The following is a 15,890-nucleotide window of genomic DNA, read 5'->3' as shown; positions in this document are numbered from 1 at the left end:
GATAACATTCAGTATCAAAACTATGCAAAAATATAGAAAGTCAGAAAGGCGGCAAATACTTTTTCACGGCGCTGTAAGTGTTTTCTTGACAGGTTCAATGTGAACAGTGTCTTATGAGCCCACTTTGCCTTAGCCACTGTTGATAGATCATGAGTTTCGACAGGGTCAGAGAACCTATCCCCGGCCTCATTGGCCATGTACCATCCAGCCTTCTCCCAGGATCCGTATAGTACAGACAGAGTTGATCAGATTTACAGTAAACCATAATCAACTTGAAAACACCCCTGTGTGTCAACAGAAAACACAGTGGGAAAAATGTGTGTGGGCAAAACAGGGCGTGGGTAGTTGGGTAGGTGTGTGTGAGTGTGTTCTGGCTACAGGTAGGGTGGATAGGTACATTTGCATCACCTGACTCCATCAACATTACATGATCCTGAATAAATATTTGCTGATTGAGAGGAGACTGTGACTGAGCAGTATCGACATTTTCGGATTTACCAAGAAGTCTGGACAGTCATTTGTTTAATAGGAAAGTGTCCCGTTCACTTCTGATCCGTGGTGTTGATAAGTGGCAGAACTATGGAGTATCCTCTGGTGTGGGTTCTCATCCTGGTGCTGCTCAACTTCACTACAGGTAAAGTGTTCTGGAAATACATTGATGCCTATTTGTGCTTTATGGTACAAACACTTGATTAAATAAGTAACAGGTTGTTCAAATGTCTCTGTTTGGTTGATGCACATCAGTCAAACAGTATCAAGTCAGAAAGGTGGAGATTTCTATTTATCTGCCATTGACAACAATGTCTAGAGTAGACATTAGAAATAGATAGTAGGTCATGTTGTAAATTGTGTGTTCAACTTGAAGGCAATAATTTAAACAAAAGCTTGTATTTCTGTTAAATTGCCATAGTCTAAAGATTTGATTAATCTCAATTAAAATATTTTAAAGAACTTTAAAGACATTTGTACTGATTAATAATATCTCAAAACATGAACTAAACTCATCAATCCATCCTCTTCTAGGTGTCTCTGGCCAGGTGGTGGTTCCCTCTATGAACCCCTTAGCTGTGGGCAGTAATGTCACACTGAACCTAGTTCCTCAAAGCCACATCAACATAGGGACCTGGTCATATGAAACTACAGTCATCGTACTTTTCTATCCCGGTGGCATTAGTGTGAGTACAAGTTATCGAGGCAGAGTCTCATTCAACAGCTCCTCCTCAGAGCTGTCCATAAGCTCTCTCCAACTCAACGACTCAGGACGATATACCGTGCAGGGAATGGAGCCAGCCCTGACAGCTGTGGTGACTTTGTCTGTCCAGGGTAAGGAACTGTCTGTTTATCTTTCTATGATTGTAGACTCTCACTCACTGGCACACATCGTCACTTATGCGCACACATGCTCACCCGCACACTTACTTACCCATTCACATACTTTATTGCAAGCAGGTTCACATGCAAACATACTTGCACATCAGAGGAGGCTGTTGAGGGAAGGACAGCTAATAATAATGGCTGGAATTGAGTGTAATGGAGTGAATTGAATGGTATCAAACACATGAAAACCATGTTTTGATACCATTCCATTTACTCCATTCCAGACATTATTATGAGCCGTCCTCCCCTCACCAGCCTCCACTGATGGGCATACATTATCTATCAGTGATTCATCTCTGTCACAATAATAAAAGTCATTTTCCTGACATGGAAAGCTAACACTTAAATGTGTCAATGTTTTCTGAACCTATAGCGAAGTTGGCCAAAATAATACCTTTGAAAAGAATGAACCTGAACAGATCACAGAGCAAACTGTTCTTTTCAAGACATACACAATACTTTTTATGTGTGTGCAAAGAGACTAAGGGCTCTACAAGGCTCAATCCTGAAACTTAGTCTCCATGATAAGTAAACAAAATAGCATATTTAGATTGATTTCCAAAACAAGTTTTACAGTGTGAAAGCAATATCAACTATATGGTTGTAATTCAGTAAGACACAAAAAAAACTTTCTTGAGACACATCCATCTTATCTTGACTGCCATCTACTCTCTCACCCACAGAGCCCATTTCAAACGTGACTCTAAGGGCCAATGCCACTGATCTAGTGGAATTAAACGACACTGCAATTTTCACCTGCTCTGTCTCCTCTGGCACCTCCCTCTCCTACCGCTGGCTGAATGGCAGCTCAGAGGTCACAGCCAGTGACAGAGTTTGGCTTGGTGTTGGGTACAACACTCTTACCATAGTCAGTGTGACACGATACGATGAAGGGCCTTTCAGATGTGAGGTCATCAATGGAATCAGCGATGGCACCAGCCAGCCCATTGGCCTCAATGTTAGATGTGAGTATCAGAGTATGCAGTATACTGTACATTAATCATACACAACAGACATGGATTGTACCTTGTCATTGACATCCAGCATTCCATGTAATGATGTAATATGCCTATTTTCATCTCAAACCATTCCTCTGTGATCACATGATCCAGGTCATTATTTGGAGAGATCATTAGTAGACTGTATTCAGTAGAGCAGGACAGAAACATATTCTAGGTAATGTTTACCCAACACTTCATTGTTATTTGTTCCTCCCATAGATGGCCCAAGTAACCTCACCATGATGGTAGTTCCTGAGATGACCATAGGACATACAGCCTACAAGACGGGCTCTGTCATCACTCTGTCCTGCTCCGCTCAGTCCAAACCCGCTGAGTCCTTCAAGTGGAGGTTTAATGGGACGTTCCTCAATGAGCAAAGCCCGAAGCTCAGCCTGCAGAACACCAGAGAGAACCAGACAGGAAGTTACACCTGCTTAGCCTACAACAATGTCACACTCCGATACGCCACCATGAGCACAATGATAAAGATTGTGGGTAAGGCAACATTCATCGTTACGAAATGTCATATAGTTGGTAGTGAATATTTGATTATTGATGGTTATGAATACAATGTTATATCATGGTATTTTTTACCACCAATCGAGTGAAGTTCTCCTCTTCTTTTTACCATAGAGCCGATATCAGCGGTGTCGTTGAACCGTGATGGGAATCTACCGATACTGGATCAGTCCTTCACTCTGCGGTGTGAGGTGACTGGACCTGTAGACTACATTCACTGGCTGATGAACGGCCAGCTCATCTCCCTAAACAACAGAACATTCTTCTCTACGGACAACAACACAATGGTTATCAACCCAATCCAGTTTTCTGACAATGGAGATTATCTCTGTGAGGCCTTTAATGATGTTAGCAACCTGACCAGCATGACATACAAGCTTGTGGTGAACTGTGAGTATTACAAGAGCTGGTAGTCTTTGTCTGATAAAACCAATTCAATGGCCTTGTAGTTAAGAGTGTCCACCCTGAGATTAGAAGGTTGGGAGCTTGAAGTGGTGTAAAGTCCTTAAGTAAAATACTTTAAAGTACTACTTAAGTAGTTTTTGGGGGTATCTGTACTTTACTTTACTATTTATATTTTGGACAACCTTTACTCCATTACATTCCTAAATAAAATGATGTACTTTTTACTCCTTACATTTTCCCTGACCCCAAGAGTACTTGTTACATTCTGAATGCTTAGCAGGACAGAAAAATGGTCCAATTAATGCACTTATCAAGAGAACATGCCTGGTCATCCCTACTGCCTCTGATTAGGCGGACTCACTAAACACAAATGCTTGATTTGTATATGGTGTTTGAGTGTTCCCCTGGCTATCCGTAAAATTTTAAAACAAGAAAATGATGCAGTCAAATTTGTTTAATATAAGGAAATTGAAATGATTTATACTTTAACTTTAACTTTTGATACTTAAGTATATTTTAGGAATTACATTTACTTTGATACTTAAGTAGATTTCAAACCAAATACTTTTAGACCTTTACTCAAGTCGTTTTTTACTGGCTGACTTTCACTTTTACTTGAGTCATGTTTTATGAAGGTATCTTTACTTTAACTCAAGTATGACAATTGGGTACTTTTTCCACCACTAGGAGCTTGATCCCTGGATGAGTCATACCAGTGACTGTAAAAATAGGATCCAATATGTCTTTACTTGGCGCTCAGCATTAAGGATATAGTTTGGGGGTAAAGGCCTGTGATTGACTAGCGACCTGTCCAGGGGATGTACTTGTAAATCAAGCTGCAACACGCTAAAGAAACAGGAGATACTGAAGGCTCCTGCTCCTAACAGCTGTTCCGACTTGCACAAGCCAAGGATTGTGGAAGACTACTTATTTACTAAACTTTGTCAAAATAGTAAAACCATAAGATTAACCATACTGTCTTGTGTTTATTAATAGTTGGACCAGAGAGACCTGCTGTAACTAGTCCGGATATAGCAATGACAGGACACATCGTGACCTTCAACTGCTCAGCCTCCTCTCAGCCTCCCAGCCAGTTCAGCTGGTTCTTCAATGGCTCACAGGTGGAGACTGACTCAGTGTATGAGACTGGCCCACTGACCTTAGCCAGTCATGGGGAATACACCTGTGTGGCCTTCAACAGCGTCACTGGCAGAAACAGAACTGTCTCCAAGATGCTCACTGTTGTTGGTAAGACGGAAGAGACATCTAAACTGTTTAACTTGTAGATATAGGCCATTCAACATACAGTGGTTGAAGTCAATATCTTGTGATACTCTAACGTTTTCTTCACAGATCCAGTCACTATGACCATGGTGAAAGCCATGGGATCCCAGCCAATACTGAACCAGACATTCTCTCTGACCTGTGAGACCACTGGAACAATTTACTCCATTCATTGGATGAGGAACGGCTGGCCTCTGTTAGCTGATAACAGAACAGACTTCTCTATGGACAACAAAACACTGACCTTCAACTCTGTCCAGCATTCTGACAACGGAGACTATCAGTGTTCTGCTTCCAACCCCCTTAGTAACATGACCAGCCCAAACTATAGACTGATCGTGAACTGTGAGTAGTTATTATGGCACAAAACCAAACTTGATATCTGCCATTTAATTCTAATTTTGACCTGTAATGAAGGCTAGATGGAATTCATAGTAATGGAGTTGGGGTAAGTTTTGATGCCACTTCTGACACCAATGTAATAAAGCCAAGGGGATGGTTGGGTATTGCTGGGGTCAGACCAAGCCAATGCACTAATGGCAGTTCCAATAGCTAATCTCTATCAATATCTTCATTACCTTGTGTTTCCAGATGGTCCAGAGAGACCTGTTATCATGAGTCCGGATATAGCAATGACAGGATACATTGTGACCTTCAACTGCTCAGCCTCCTCTCAGCCTCCCAGCCACTTCAGCTGGTTCTTCAATGGCTCCCAGGTGGCGACTGGCTCAGTATACAAGACTGGCCCACTGACCTTAGCCAGTCATGGGGAATACACCTGTGTGGCCTTCAACAACATCACTGTCAGAAACAGCACTGTCTCCAAGATGCTCACCGTCATTTGTGAGTCAGTAACTGCTACTTAAAATCAAGGGACTAAAACTTCTTTTACTTTGTTTGTGTTAATTTGGTTTTAGACAGTATATGTGCTGTTGAACCTACAGAATAATAAAATGGAAGTTGAGATAAAAGTGCTGAAAAACCATTTGACCTACTTTCCACAGCACCTGTGACCATGACCGTGGTGAAAGTCATTGGAGCCCAGCCAATACTGAATGAGAGATTCTCTCTGACCTGCGACACAGCTGGAACGGTTTACTCCATTCACTGGATGAGGAACGGCTGGCCTCTGTATGCTGACAACAGAACAGACTTCTCTATGAACAACAATACACTGACATTCAAATTCATCCAGCATTCTGACAACGGAGACTATCAGTGTTCTGCTTCCAACCCCCTTAGCAACATGACCAGCCCAAACTATAGACTGATCGTCAACTGTGAGTACACTCTTAGAAAAATGGGTTCTAAAATGGGTTTGCTGCTTTCCCCATAAGAGAACCCTTTTTGGTTCCAGGTAGAACTCTTTTTGGTTCCATGTATAACCCTCTGTGGAAAGGGTGCAACATGGAAGCCAAAACAGTTCTACCTGGAACCAAAAGGGTTTTTTCAAAGGGTTATTCTGTGGGGACAGCCAAAGAACCCTTTTTTGGTTCTAGATAACTACGCTCTTGGAAAAAAAGGTGCTAACAAGTGCTATAAAGTTCAACTTTAACCCCACGGCTTAAGGTGGAATCTTTGAGAACTTCCTTAATAAATATTGTAGTAAAGTCAATGTAAATGTTTAGATCCCACCTCTAACATCATTCAAATATTTTGATGACCCTTGACCTTCTTGCCAATAACCTCTATTGAGTGACAGTCAGAAGTTGGGTCTAGCTGACTGTCTTTTGTATTATAGATGGACCAGAGATGCCTGTTATAACGGGACCAGCAATAGGAGAAACAGGACACAACTTGACCTTAAACTGCTTGGCCTCCTCTCAGCCTCCCAGCCAGTTCAGCTGGTTCTTCAACGGCTCCCAGGTGGCGACTGGCTCAGTGTACGAGACTGGCCCACTGACCTTAGCCAGTCATGGGGAATACACCTGTGTGGCCTTCAACAACGTCACTGGCAGAAACAGCACTGTCTCCAAGATGCTCACCATCATTGGTAAGACAGAAGAGACATCCAAACTGTTTAACTTGTACATGTAGATATAGGCCTTCCAACATACATACAGTGATTGTGAATGTAGTCAATATTATTGTGACACTGATGTTTTCTTCACAGTCCCAGTAACCATGGCCATGGTGAAAGTCATGGGTGCCCAGCCAGTAGCAGACTACATGTTTACTCTGACCTGTGAGACCACTGGAACCATTTACTCCATTCACTGGATGAAGAACGGCTGGCCTCTGTATGCTGACAACAGAACAGACTTCTCTATGAACAACAATACACTGACATTCAACTCCATCCAGCATTCTGACAACGGAGACTATCAGTGTTCTGCCTCCAACCCCCTCAGCAACATGACCAGCCCAAACTATAGACTGATCGTCAACTGTGAGTAGTTATTATTGCCCAAAACCAAACTTATCTGCAAATTAAATTCTACATTTGACCTATAATGAGCGCAAGATGGAATTCATAGTAATGGAGTTGGGGTAAGTTTGGATGCCACTTCTGACACCAATATAATAAAGTCAAGGGGATGGTTGGGTATTGCTGGGGTCAGACCAAGCCAATGCACTAATGGCAGTTCCAATAGCTAATATAATACTTCTATCTTCATTATTTTGTGTTTCCCAGATGGTCCAGAGAGACTTGTTATCATGAGTCCGGATATAGCGATGACAGGATACATCGTGACCTTCAACTGCTCAGCCTCCTCTCAGCCTCCCAGCCAGTTCAGCTGGTTCTTCAACGGCTCCCAGGTGGCGGCTGGCTCAGTGTACGAGACTGGCCCACTGACCTTAGCCAGTCGTGAGGAATATACCTGTGTGGCCTTTAACAACGTCACTGTCAGAAACAGCACTGTCTCCAAGATGCTCACCGTCATTGGTGAGTCAGTAACTGCTACTTAAAATCAAGGGACTAAAACTTCCTTTACTTTGTTTGTGTTCATTTGGTTTTAGACAGTATATGTGCTGTTGAACCTACAGTATAATTAGATGGAAGTTGAGATATAAAGTGCTGAAAAACCATTTGACCTACTTTCCACAGCACCTGTGACCATGACCGTGGTGAAAGTCATTGGAGCCCAGCCAATACTGAATGAGAGATTCTCTCTGACCTGCGACACAGCTGGAACGGTTTACTCCATTCACTGGATGAGGAACGGCTGGCCTCTGTATGCTGACAACAGAACAGACTTCTCTATGGACAACAAAACACTGACCTTCAACTCTGTCCAGCATTCTGACAACGGAGACTATCAGTGTTCTGCTTCCAACCCCCTTAGTAACATGACCAGCCCAAACTATAGACTGATCGTGAACTGTGAGTACACCCTTAGAAAAATGGGTTCCAAAATGGTTTTGCTGCTGCCCCTATAAGAGAACCCTTTTTGGTTCCAGGTAGAACTCTTTTTGGTTCCATGTATAACCCTCTGTGGAAAGGGTGCAACATGGAAGCCAAAACGATTCTAACTGGAACCAAAAGGGTTTTTTCAAAGGGTTATTCTGTGGGGACAGCCAAAGAACCCTTTTTTGGTTCTAGATAGCACCTTTTTTTTCCAAGAGCGTAGTTAACAAGTCCTATAAAGTTCAACTTTAACCCCACGGCTTAAGGTGGAATCTTTGAGAACTTCCTTAATAAATATTGTAGTAAAGTCAATGTAAATGTTTAGATCCCACCTTTAACATCATTCAAATATTTTGATGACCCTTGACCTTCTGGCCAATAACCTCTATTGAGTGACAGTCAGAAGTTGGGTCTAGCTGACTGTCTTTTGTATTATAGATGGACCAGAGATGCCTGTTATAACGGGACCAGCAATAGGAGAAACAGGACACAACTTGACCTTAAACTGCTTGGCCTCCTCTCAGCCTCCCAGCCAGTTCAGCTGGTTCTTCAACGGCTCCCAGGTAGCAACTGGCTCAGTGTACGAGACTGGCCCACTGACCTTAGCCAGTCATGGGGAGTACACCTGTGTGGCCTTCAACAACATCAATGGCAGGAACAGCACTGCTTCCAAGATGCTCACCGTCATTGGTAAGCTAGACTTCAGATTCTTTGCTTTGTTGTGTTCATTTACAATCTGATAAGAATTACAATAAACATACTTATTATACAAAAGAGCCCAAACATTTCAAATCTTTACTCAGTGAAGATGTACAGCAAAATACACTGCTCAAAAAAATAAAGGGAACACTTAAACAACACAATGTAACTCCAAGTCAATCACACTTCTGTGAAATCAAACTGTCCACTTAGGAAGCAACACTGATTGACAATAAATTTCACATGCTGTTGTGCAAATGGAATAGACAAAAGGTGGAAATTATAGGCAATTAGCAAGACACCCCCAAAAACGGAATGGTTCTGCAGGTGGTGACCACAGACCACTTCTCAGTTCCTATGCTTCCTGGCTGATGTTTTGGTCACTTTTGAATGCTGGCAGTGCTTTCACTCTAGTGGTAGCATGAGACGGAGTCTACAACCCACACAAGTGGCTCAGGTAGTGCAGTTCATCCAAGATGGCACATCAATGCGAGCTGTGGCAAAAAGGTTTGCTGTGTCTGTCAGCGTAGTGTCCAGAGCATGGAGGCGCTACCAGGAGACAGGCCAGTACATCAGGAGACGTGGAGGAGGCCGTAGGAGGGCAACAACCCAGCAGCAGTACCGCTACCTCCGCCTTAGTGCAAGGAGGTGCACTGCCAGAGCCCTGCAAAATGACCTCCAGCAGGCCACAAATGTGCATGTGTCTGCTCAAACGGTCAGAAACAGACTCCATGAGGGTGGTATGAGGGCCCGACGTCCACAGATGGGGGTTGTGCTTACAGCCCAACACCGTGCAGGACGTTTGGCATTTGCCAGAGAACACCAAGATTGGCAAATTCGCCACTGGCGCCCTTTGGTCTTCACAGATGAAAGCAGGTTCACACTGAGCACATGAGCACATGTGACAGACGTGACAGAGTCTGGAGACGCCGTGGAGAACGTTCTGCTGCCTGCAACATCCTCCAGTATGACCGGTTTGGCGGTGGGTCAGTCATGGTGTGGGGTGGCATTTCTTTGTGGGGCCGCACAGCCCTCCATGTGCTCGCCAGAGGTAGCCTGACTGCCATTAGGTACCGAGATGAGATCCTCATACCCCTTGTGAAACCATATGCTGACTCATGCACATTTGTGGCCTGCTGGAGGTCATTTTGCAGGGCTCTGGCAGTGCACCTCCTTGCACTAAGGCGGAGGTAGCGGTACTGCTGCTGGGTTGTCGCCCTCCTACGGCCTCCTCCACGTCTCCTGATGTACTGGCCTGTCTCCTGGTAGCGCCTCCATGCTCTGGACACTACGCTGACAGACACAGCAAACCTTTTTGCCACAGCTCGCATTGATGTGCCATCTTGGATGAACTGCACTACCTGAGCCACTTGTGTGGGTTGTAGACTCCGTCTCATGCTACCACTAGAGTGAAAGCACTGCCAGCATTCAAAAGTGACCAAAACATCAGCCAGGAAGCATAGGAACTGAGAAGTGGTCTGTGGTCACCACCTGCAGAACCATTCCGTTTTTGGGGGTGTCTTGCTAATTGCCTATAATTTCCACCTTTTGTCTATTCCATTTGCACAACAGCATGTGAAATTTATTGTCAATCAGTGTTGCTTCCTAAGTGGACAGTTTGATTTCACAGAAGTGTGATTGACTTGGAGTTACATTGTGTTGTTTAAGTGTTCCCTTTATTTTTTTGAGCAGTGTACATCAATTCAGTACAGTGCAGTGTTCACTTATACCTTGAGCTCTCACCCCCTCCTTCCACAAAGATGTGCTTTTCCATCAGCCAGGATTTATCTGTGCTCCTCCGTGCATATCATCAGTCAGGATTTATCTGTGCTCCTCTGTGCATATCATCAGCCAGGATTTATCTGTGCTCCTCCGTGCATATCATCAGCCAGGATTTATCTGTGCTCCTCCGTGCATATCATCAGCCAGGATTTATCTGTGCTCCTCCGTGCATATCATCCGCCAGGATTTATCTGTGCTCCTCCGTGCATATCATCAGCCAGGATTTATCTGTGCTCCTCCGTGCATATCATCAGCCAGGATTTATCTGTGCTCCTCCGTGCATATCATCAGTCAGGATTTATCTGTGCTCCTCCGTGCATATCATCAGCCAGGATTTATCTGTGCTCCTCCGTGCATATCATCAGTCAGGATTTGTCTGTGCTCCTCCGTGCACATATCATCAGCCAGGATTTATCTGTGCTCCTCCGTGCATATCATCAGTCAGGATTTATCTGTGCTCCTCCGTGCATATCATCAGTCAGGATTTATGTGTGCTCCTCCGTGCATATCACAGGACTTCTCATCAGTCAGGAGAGGCCTTGGGAGTATACATTCCTACTGTACACTGCAGTCCACTAAATAATTAAACTCTTCTCATACACAGAGTTTGAACCCAACACTACTTTTAATCTCTAAAGATATAAAAACTCATACTAAGAGGATATTATGATATAAAACAGGAAATATATAAAACAGTAATATAAAACAGTATTTTACAATCCATCAGATCGTACAACCATTTGTTTTATATATATATAAACTCAGCAAAAATAGAAACGTCCTCTCACTGTCAACTGCGTTAATTTTCAGCAAACTTAATTAACATGTGTAAATATTTGTATGAACATAACAAGATTCAACAACTGAGACATAAACTGAACAAGTTCCACAGACATGTGACTAACAGAAATTAAATAATGTTACCCTGAACAAAAGGGGGGTCAAAAGTAACAGTCAGTATCTGGTGTGGCCACCAGCTGCATTAAGTACTGCAGTGCATCTCTTCCTCATGGACTGCACCAGATTTGCCAGTTCTTGCTGTGAGATGTTACCCCACTCTTCCACCAAGACACTTGCAAGTTCTAGGACATTTCTGGGGGGAATCGCCCTAGCCCTCACTCTCCGATCCAACAGGTCCCAGACATGCTCAATGGGATTGAGATCCGGGCACTTTGCTGGCCATGGCAGAACACTGACATTCCTGTCTTGCAGGAAATCACGCACAGAACGAGCAGTATGGCTGGTGGCATTGTCATGCTGGAGGGTCATGTCAGGATGAGGCTGTAGGAAGGGTACCACATGATGAGGATGTCTTCCCTATAACGCACAGCATTGAGATTGGCTGCAATGACAACAAGCTCAGTCCGATGATGCTGTGACACACCGCCCCAGACCTTGACGGACCCTCCACCTCCAAATCGATCGATGAATGGCCTATATCTCCCGCTCCAGAGTACAGGCCTTGGTGTAATGCTCATTCCTTTGAAGATAAACGCGAAATCCGAACAGTACCCTTAGTGAGACAAAACCGCTACTCATCAGTGAAGAGCACTTTTTGCCAGTCCTGTCTGGTCCAGCGACGGTGGATTTGTGGCCATAGGCGACATTGTTGCCGATAATGTCTGGTGAGGACCTGCCTTACAACAGGCCTACAAGCCCTCAGTCCAGCCTCTCTCAGCCTATTGTGGACAGTCTGAGCACTGATGGAGGGATTGTGCTTTCCTGGTGTAACTCGGGCAGTTGTTGTTGCCATCCTGTACCTGTGATGTTCGGATGTACCGACCCTGTGCTGGTGTTGTTACACGTGCTCTGCCACTGCGAGGTTGATCAGCTGTCCGTCCTGTCTCCCTGTAGCGCTGTCTTAGGCGTCTCACAGTACAGACATTGCAATGTATTGCCCTGGCCACATCTGTAGTCCTCATGCCTCCTTGCAGCATGCCTAAGGCACGTTCACGCAGATGAGCAGGGACCCTGGGCATCTTTCCTTGGTGTTTTTCAGAGTCAGTAGAAAGGCCTCTTTAGTGTCCTAAGTTTTCACAACTGTGACCTTAATTGCCTACTGTCTGTGAGCTGTTAGTGTCTTAATGACCGTTCCACAGGTGCATATTCTTTAATTGTTCATGGTTCATTGAACAAGCATGGGAAACAGTGTTTAAACCCTTTACAATGAAGATATGTGAAGTTATTTATCTTTGTAAGACAGGGTCCTGAAAAAGGGACGTTTCTTTTTTTGCTGAGTTTACACACACACACACATATATATATATATATATTTGTTTTATGTATCCAACTATTGCATCGCTGGAACTAAACATTTGATCAAATGACAAATCTTGATACTGTACATAAAGCAATACACTTCCTCTGTCCTCACAGAGGCTATAAAGTCAGTGATGGTGAAACGAAACAAAATACCAATATCATCTGACAACCTAACCCTGACCTGTGATGTCACCGGGCGTTATGACACCATCTACTGGATGAAGGACAACCGGTCTCTGGTCCTGAACAACACCTTGAACTCTGACATCACCATCTCTAACAACTCTCTGCACTTCAGTCCAGTCAAGGTGTCTAACGATGGAAACTATCAGTGCGTTGCCACCAACCTCTTTGGTCCACACACCAGCCCTAAATACCAGCTACTGGTGAACTGTAAGTACTGGTGTTTTAGTCATATTTAAAATAAGCATGTTTATATAATGTAGAAACAGTCAGAAACCCACCACTGGTATGATGGTTAGTGCTATCTGGGATACTTGGAATGTCCCTAGCCTAAACCCTGACATTAACTGTTTTAAATTTCAACATCTATGGGTTGATGTAAGAGTTGGATGTCCCAAGTATCCTTTTTAGACATTTCCCTATTATGACCCCCCCTCTCTCTCCGTAGATGGCCCTCTGAGTGTGAACGTCTCTGGCCCAGTCTCAGTGGTGATTGGCTCAGTAATCACAGTCACGCTGAAGTGCTCTGCCGACTCCCGGCCAACCAGCGAGTACGGGTGGATATTCAACAACCAATCAGTGCTAGGGACTGGTCCTTTGATGGCTGTTATCGCCTCCTTGGAGAATGCAGGGGACTACACTTGTGTGGCCAAGAACCCTGTGACCAACATCTCAATGTCCAAGACCATTAGTCTGGATGTCACTGGTAAGTGGGTGGGCTATTGCAGTAAGACCTAGGTGGGACGTACTGAGTAATTAAATGTCACAAAGTTGTTTTTATTATGTTGGTTTTAATTTGGTTCTAGTTTTCGTACGTGCTTGTGCAGGGATAATTTTCATACATCATGGAAATGCAATACAGAAATTTTCTGAACTGGGGGGTACAGACAGGAATAAAAACAAATACAGTTTTTCAAAAAACGTACTCACTCATTCGCTTTGTCCCCCTCCTCTCCCATTTTTCGTCCCCTCCTCTCCCATTTTTCGTCCCCCTCCTCTCCCATTATCTTCGTCCCCTTCCTCTCCCATTATCTTTGTCCCCCCCTCTCCCAATCTCTTTGTTCCCCTTATCTCCCTTTCTTCTTTCTCCCCCAGGCCACTCGCCCGCCCCTCCATTCCTGTCCAGAGTTGGTCTGATGCTGACGGCCCTGCTAGCCCTCTCTCTCTGCCTCTGAGCAACCACTGAGACCACCACAGTAAGCACACTGCATGTCTGTCTGCTGGCTGGGAGCCAATCACTCCCTTCCATCTACCCTCACTGACTCCCCTCACTGATCTGAAAAAGGACTGGATAGAAATAAGTGGTTTTGTTGATATTGTAATTGCCCCATCTTGCCACTATAGGGCTGGGTTTTGTGTGTTTTTATGTCAATCATCTCTATAAACTGATATTCTTTTTAAAAACTGGTCTTCAACAAGGTAATTGAAGGGGCAAACATCCACTGCTCAGCAGCAGCAGTTCTGTTTCTACAAGTTCTTAGATATTCACTGCCCTTGTGACTGACTGTTGCCCTGGAGTCCATTCACTAAGTCCCTTTCTGTGTTGTTCTGTGTTTGATCATGTATGTAAACTCTGTTATTTAAGTACAAATTCAGGTGTATTTAACTTGTAAATACCTTAAAGGTAAACATTTCAATTGATAGTACAGTTAACTGGTGTTTATGTAAAATATGGCTTGTTTTTGCATAAGCTTGTAAATTCTCGGAGGAGAGGAAGGCTTGTGCTCTTGTCTTATGTTTATATTTCCTCTTCAGTAATTATTGTCTTAAATAAAGTGTTGTCTTTTCACACCTGTCCTACTGAATGGTGCAATCTTGGTTGATTTCTTTATCGGCAGAATTGCTGTGAGGAAATGTGGATCTTGGGCCTCCTGAGTGGCGCAGCGGTCTAAGTCACTGCATCGCAGGCGCTAGAGGCTTCACCACAGACACACTTTTGATCCCGGGCAGTATCATAACTGGCCGTGATTGGGAGTCCCATAGGGCGGCGCACAATTGTCCCAACGTCGACTGGGTTAGGGGAGGGTTTTGCCGGAGGGGGGGGGGGGGGGGGGGGGGGCTTTACTTGGCTCGTCGCGCTCTAGCAACTCCTTGTGGCGGGCCGGGTGCCTGCAGTCTGAACTTGGTTGTCAGGTGAACGGTGTTTCCCCCGAGACATTGGTGCAGCTGGCTTCCTTGTTAAGCAGTTAAGAAGTGCGGACTGGCGGGTCATGTTTCGGAGGACGCATGACTCGACGTTACCCTCCCGAGCACGTTGGGGAATTGCAGCGTGAGACAAGATCGAAATCGGGTAGAAAAGGGGGTAAAACACAGAAATAATGTGGATCTAATGAAGTAGCAACAGAGGGATTTAGAGTTGCATGATACACGCAAAAGGAAATATAAAATCTAATGATAAAATGCTAAAATAATACATTGGAAATCACTCCACATACACATTAAAAAAAGGTATTACAAAGGACTATAATTATATAATATATATATATTTTTTAAACTAGTCATATTTCTTGAGAAAGCAACATGAGATTACGAAACATGGTTACAAGGTTTATAAAGTAGTTATTAAAGGTCAACTCTTTAAATTGGGATACTCATTAAGTTTTTGCCTTGATCACCCTTTGACATCTCTACCATTTCCATGATCTTCTGGCATTTCCAATGATTCTGGAATCCTTTCCTTAGGCACATTGCCACAACTGGATTGCGTATAGGTCAGAGAGGATGGGAGAGAGATACACAGATTGGTGACTTTGGGAGCGTCCATGGTAACAAGTGTTGTAGAAACTCTTCAATGTACTGCTGTTAGTGTTACAGAAACACAGGACTACTCACAAGCCTTCCTGGGCTTGCGGTAGGATTCCTGGCAGAGGCAGCCTCCACTCAAACCCTCTCTCCTCCTCCCTGAGTGACACAAAGCAAACTGCTGTATTAGTCTGAGTACCATTCAGTTTCTGCCAACCATTTGACATCCAAAAACATTACTATCATGGGCTGTCAGAAACAGAGTGACAAGCAGGCTAGGATTGTAT

General features: G+C 44.0%; 1 protein-coding gene across 1 annotated transcript; it reads left to right on the top strand.

Annotated features, from left to right (window-relative positions):
* Positions 1–417: 417 nt before the first annotated feature.
* On the top strand, positions 418–14,666 carry LOC129856988 (hemicentin-1-like). The gene is made up of 17 exons (XM_055924825.1): positions 418–634; positions 1,024–1,323; positions 2,061–2,342; positions 2,598–2,873; positions 3,012–3,287; positions 4,299–4,550; positions 4,656–4,931; positions 5,178–5,429; positions 5,591–5,866; positions 6,328–6,579; positions 6,700–6,975; positions 7,222–7,473; positions 7,636–7,911; positions 8,374–8,625; positions 12,793–13,071; positions 13,310–13,567; positions 13,957–14,666. Exons 1-17 carry the CDS (start codon positions 580–582, stop codon positions 14,034–14,036), a joined length of 4,170 nt encoding a protein of 1,389 aa, XP_055780800.1. The 5' UTR covers positions 418–579; the 3' UTR covers positions 14,037–14,666.
* The last annotated feature ends 1,224 nt before the right edge of the window (positions 14,667–15,890 follow it).

This window comes from Salvelinus fontinalis, chromosome 6, assembly GCF_029448725.1.
Source record: "Salvelinus fontinalis isolate EN_2023a chromosome 6, ASM2944872v1, whole genome shotgun sequence".
NCBI lineage: Eukaryota > Metazoa > Chordata > Actinopteri > Salmoniformes > Salmonidae > Salvelinus > Salvelinus fontinalis.
This window is presented reverse-complemented; position numbering and strand designations above follow the sequence as displayed.

What these genes read in the sequence shown, in the direction of transcription:
- LOC129856988 (XM_055924825.1), top strand. Translation starts at nt 580, where the DNA reads ATGGAGTATCCTCTGGTGTGGGTTCTCATCCTGGTGCTGCTCAACTTC. An exon ending in GCTGCTCAACTTCACTACAG is followed by an intron (nt 635 to 1,023) that starts GTAAAGTGTTCT and finishes ATCCTCTTCTAG; the next exon opens with GTGTCTCTGGCCAGGTGGTG. An exon ending in CAAGATGCTCACCGTCATTT is followed by an intron (nt 5,430 to 5,590) that starts GTGAGTCAGTAA and finishes TACTTTCCACAG; the next exon opens with CACCTGTGACCATGACCGTG.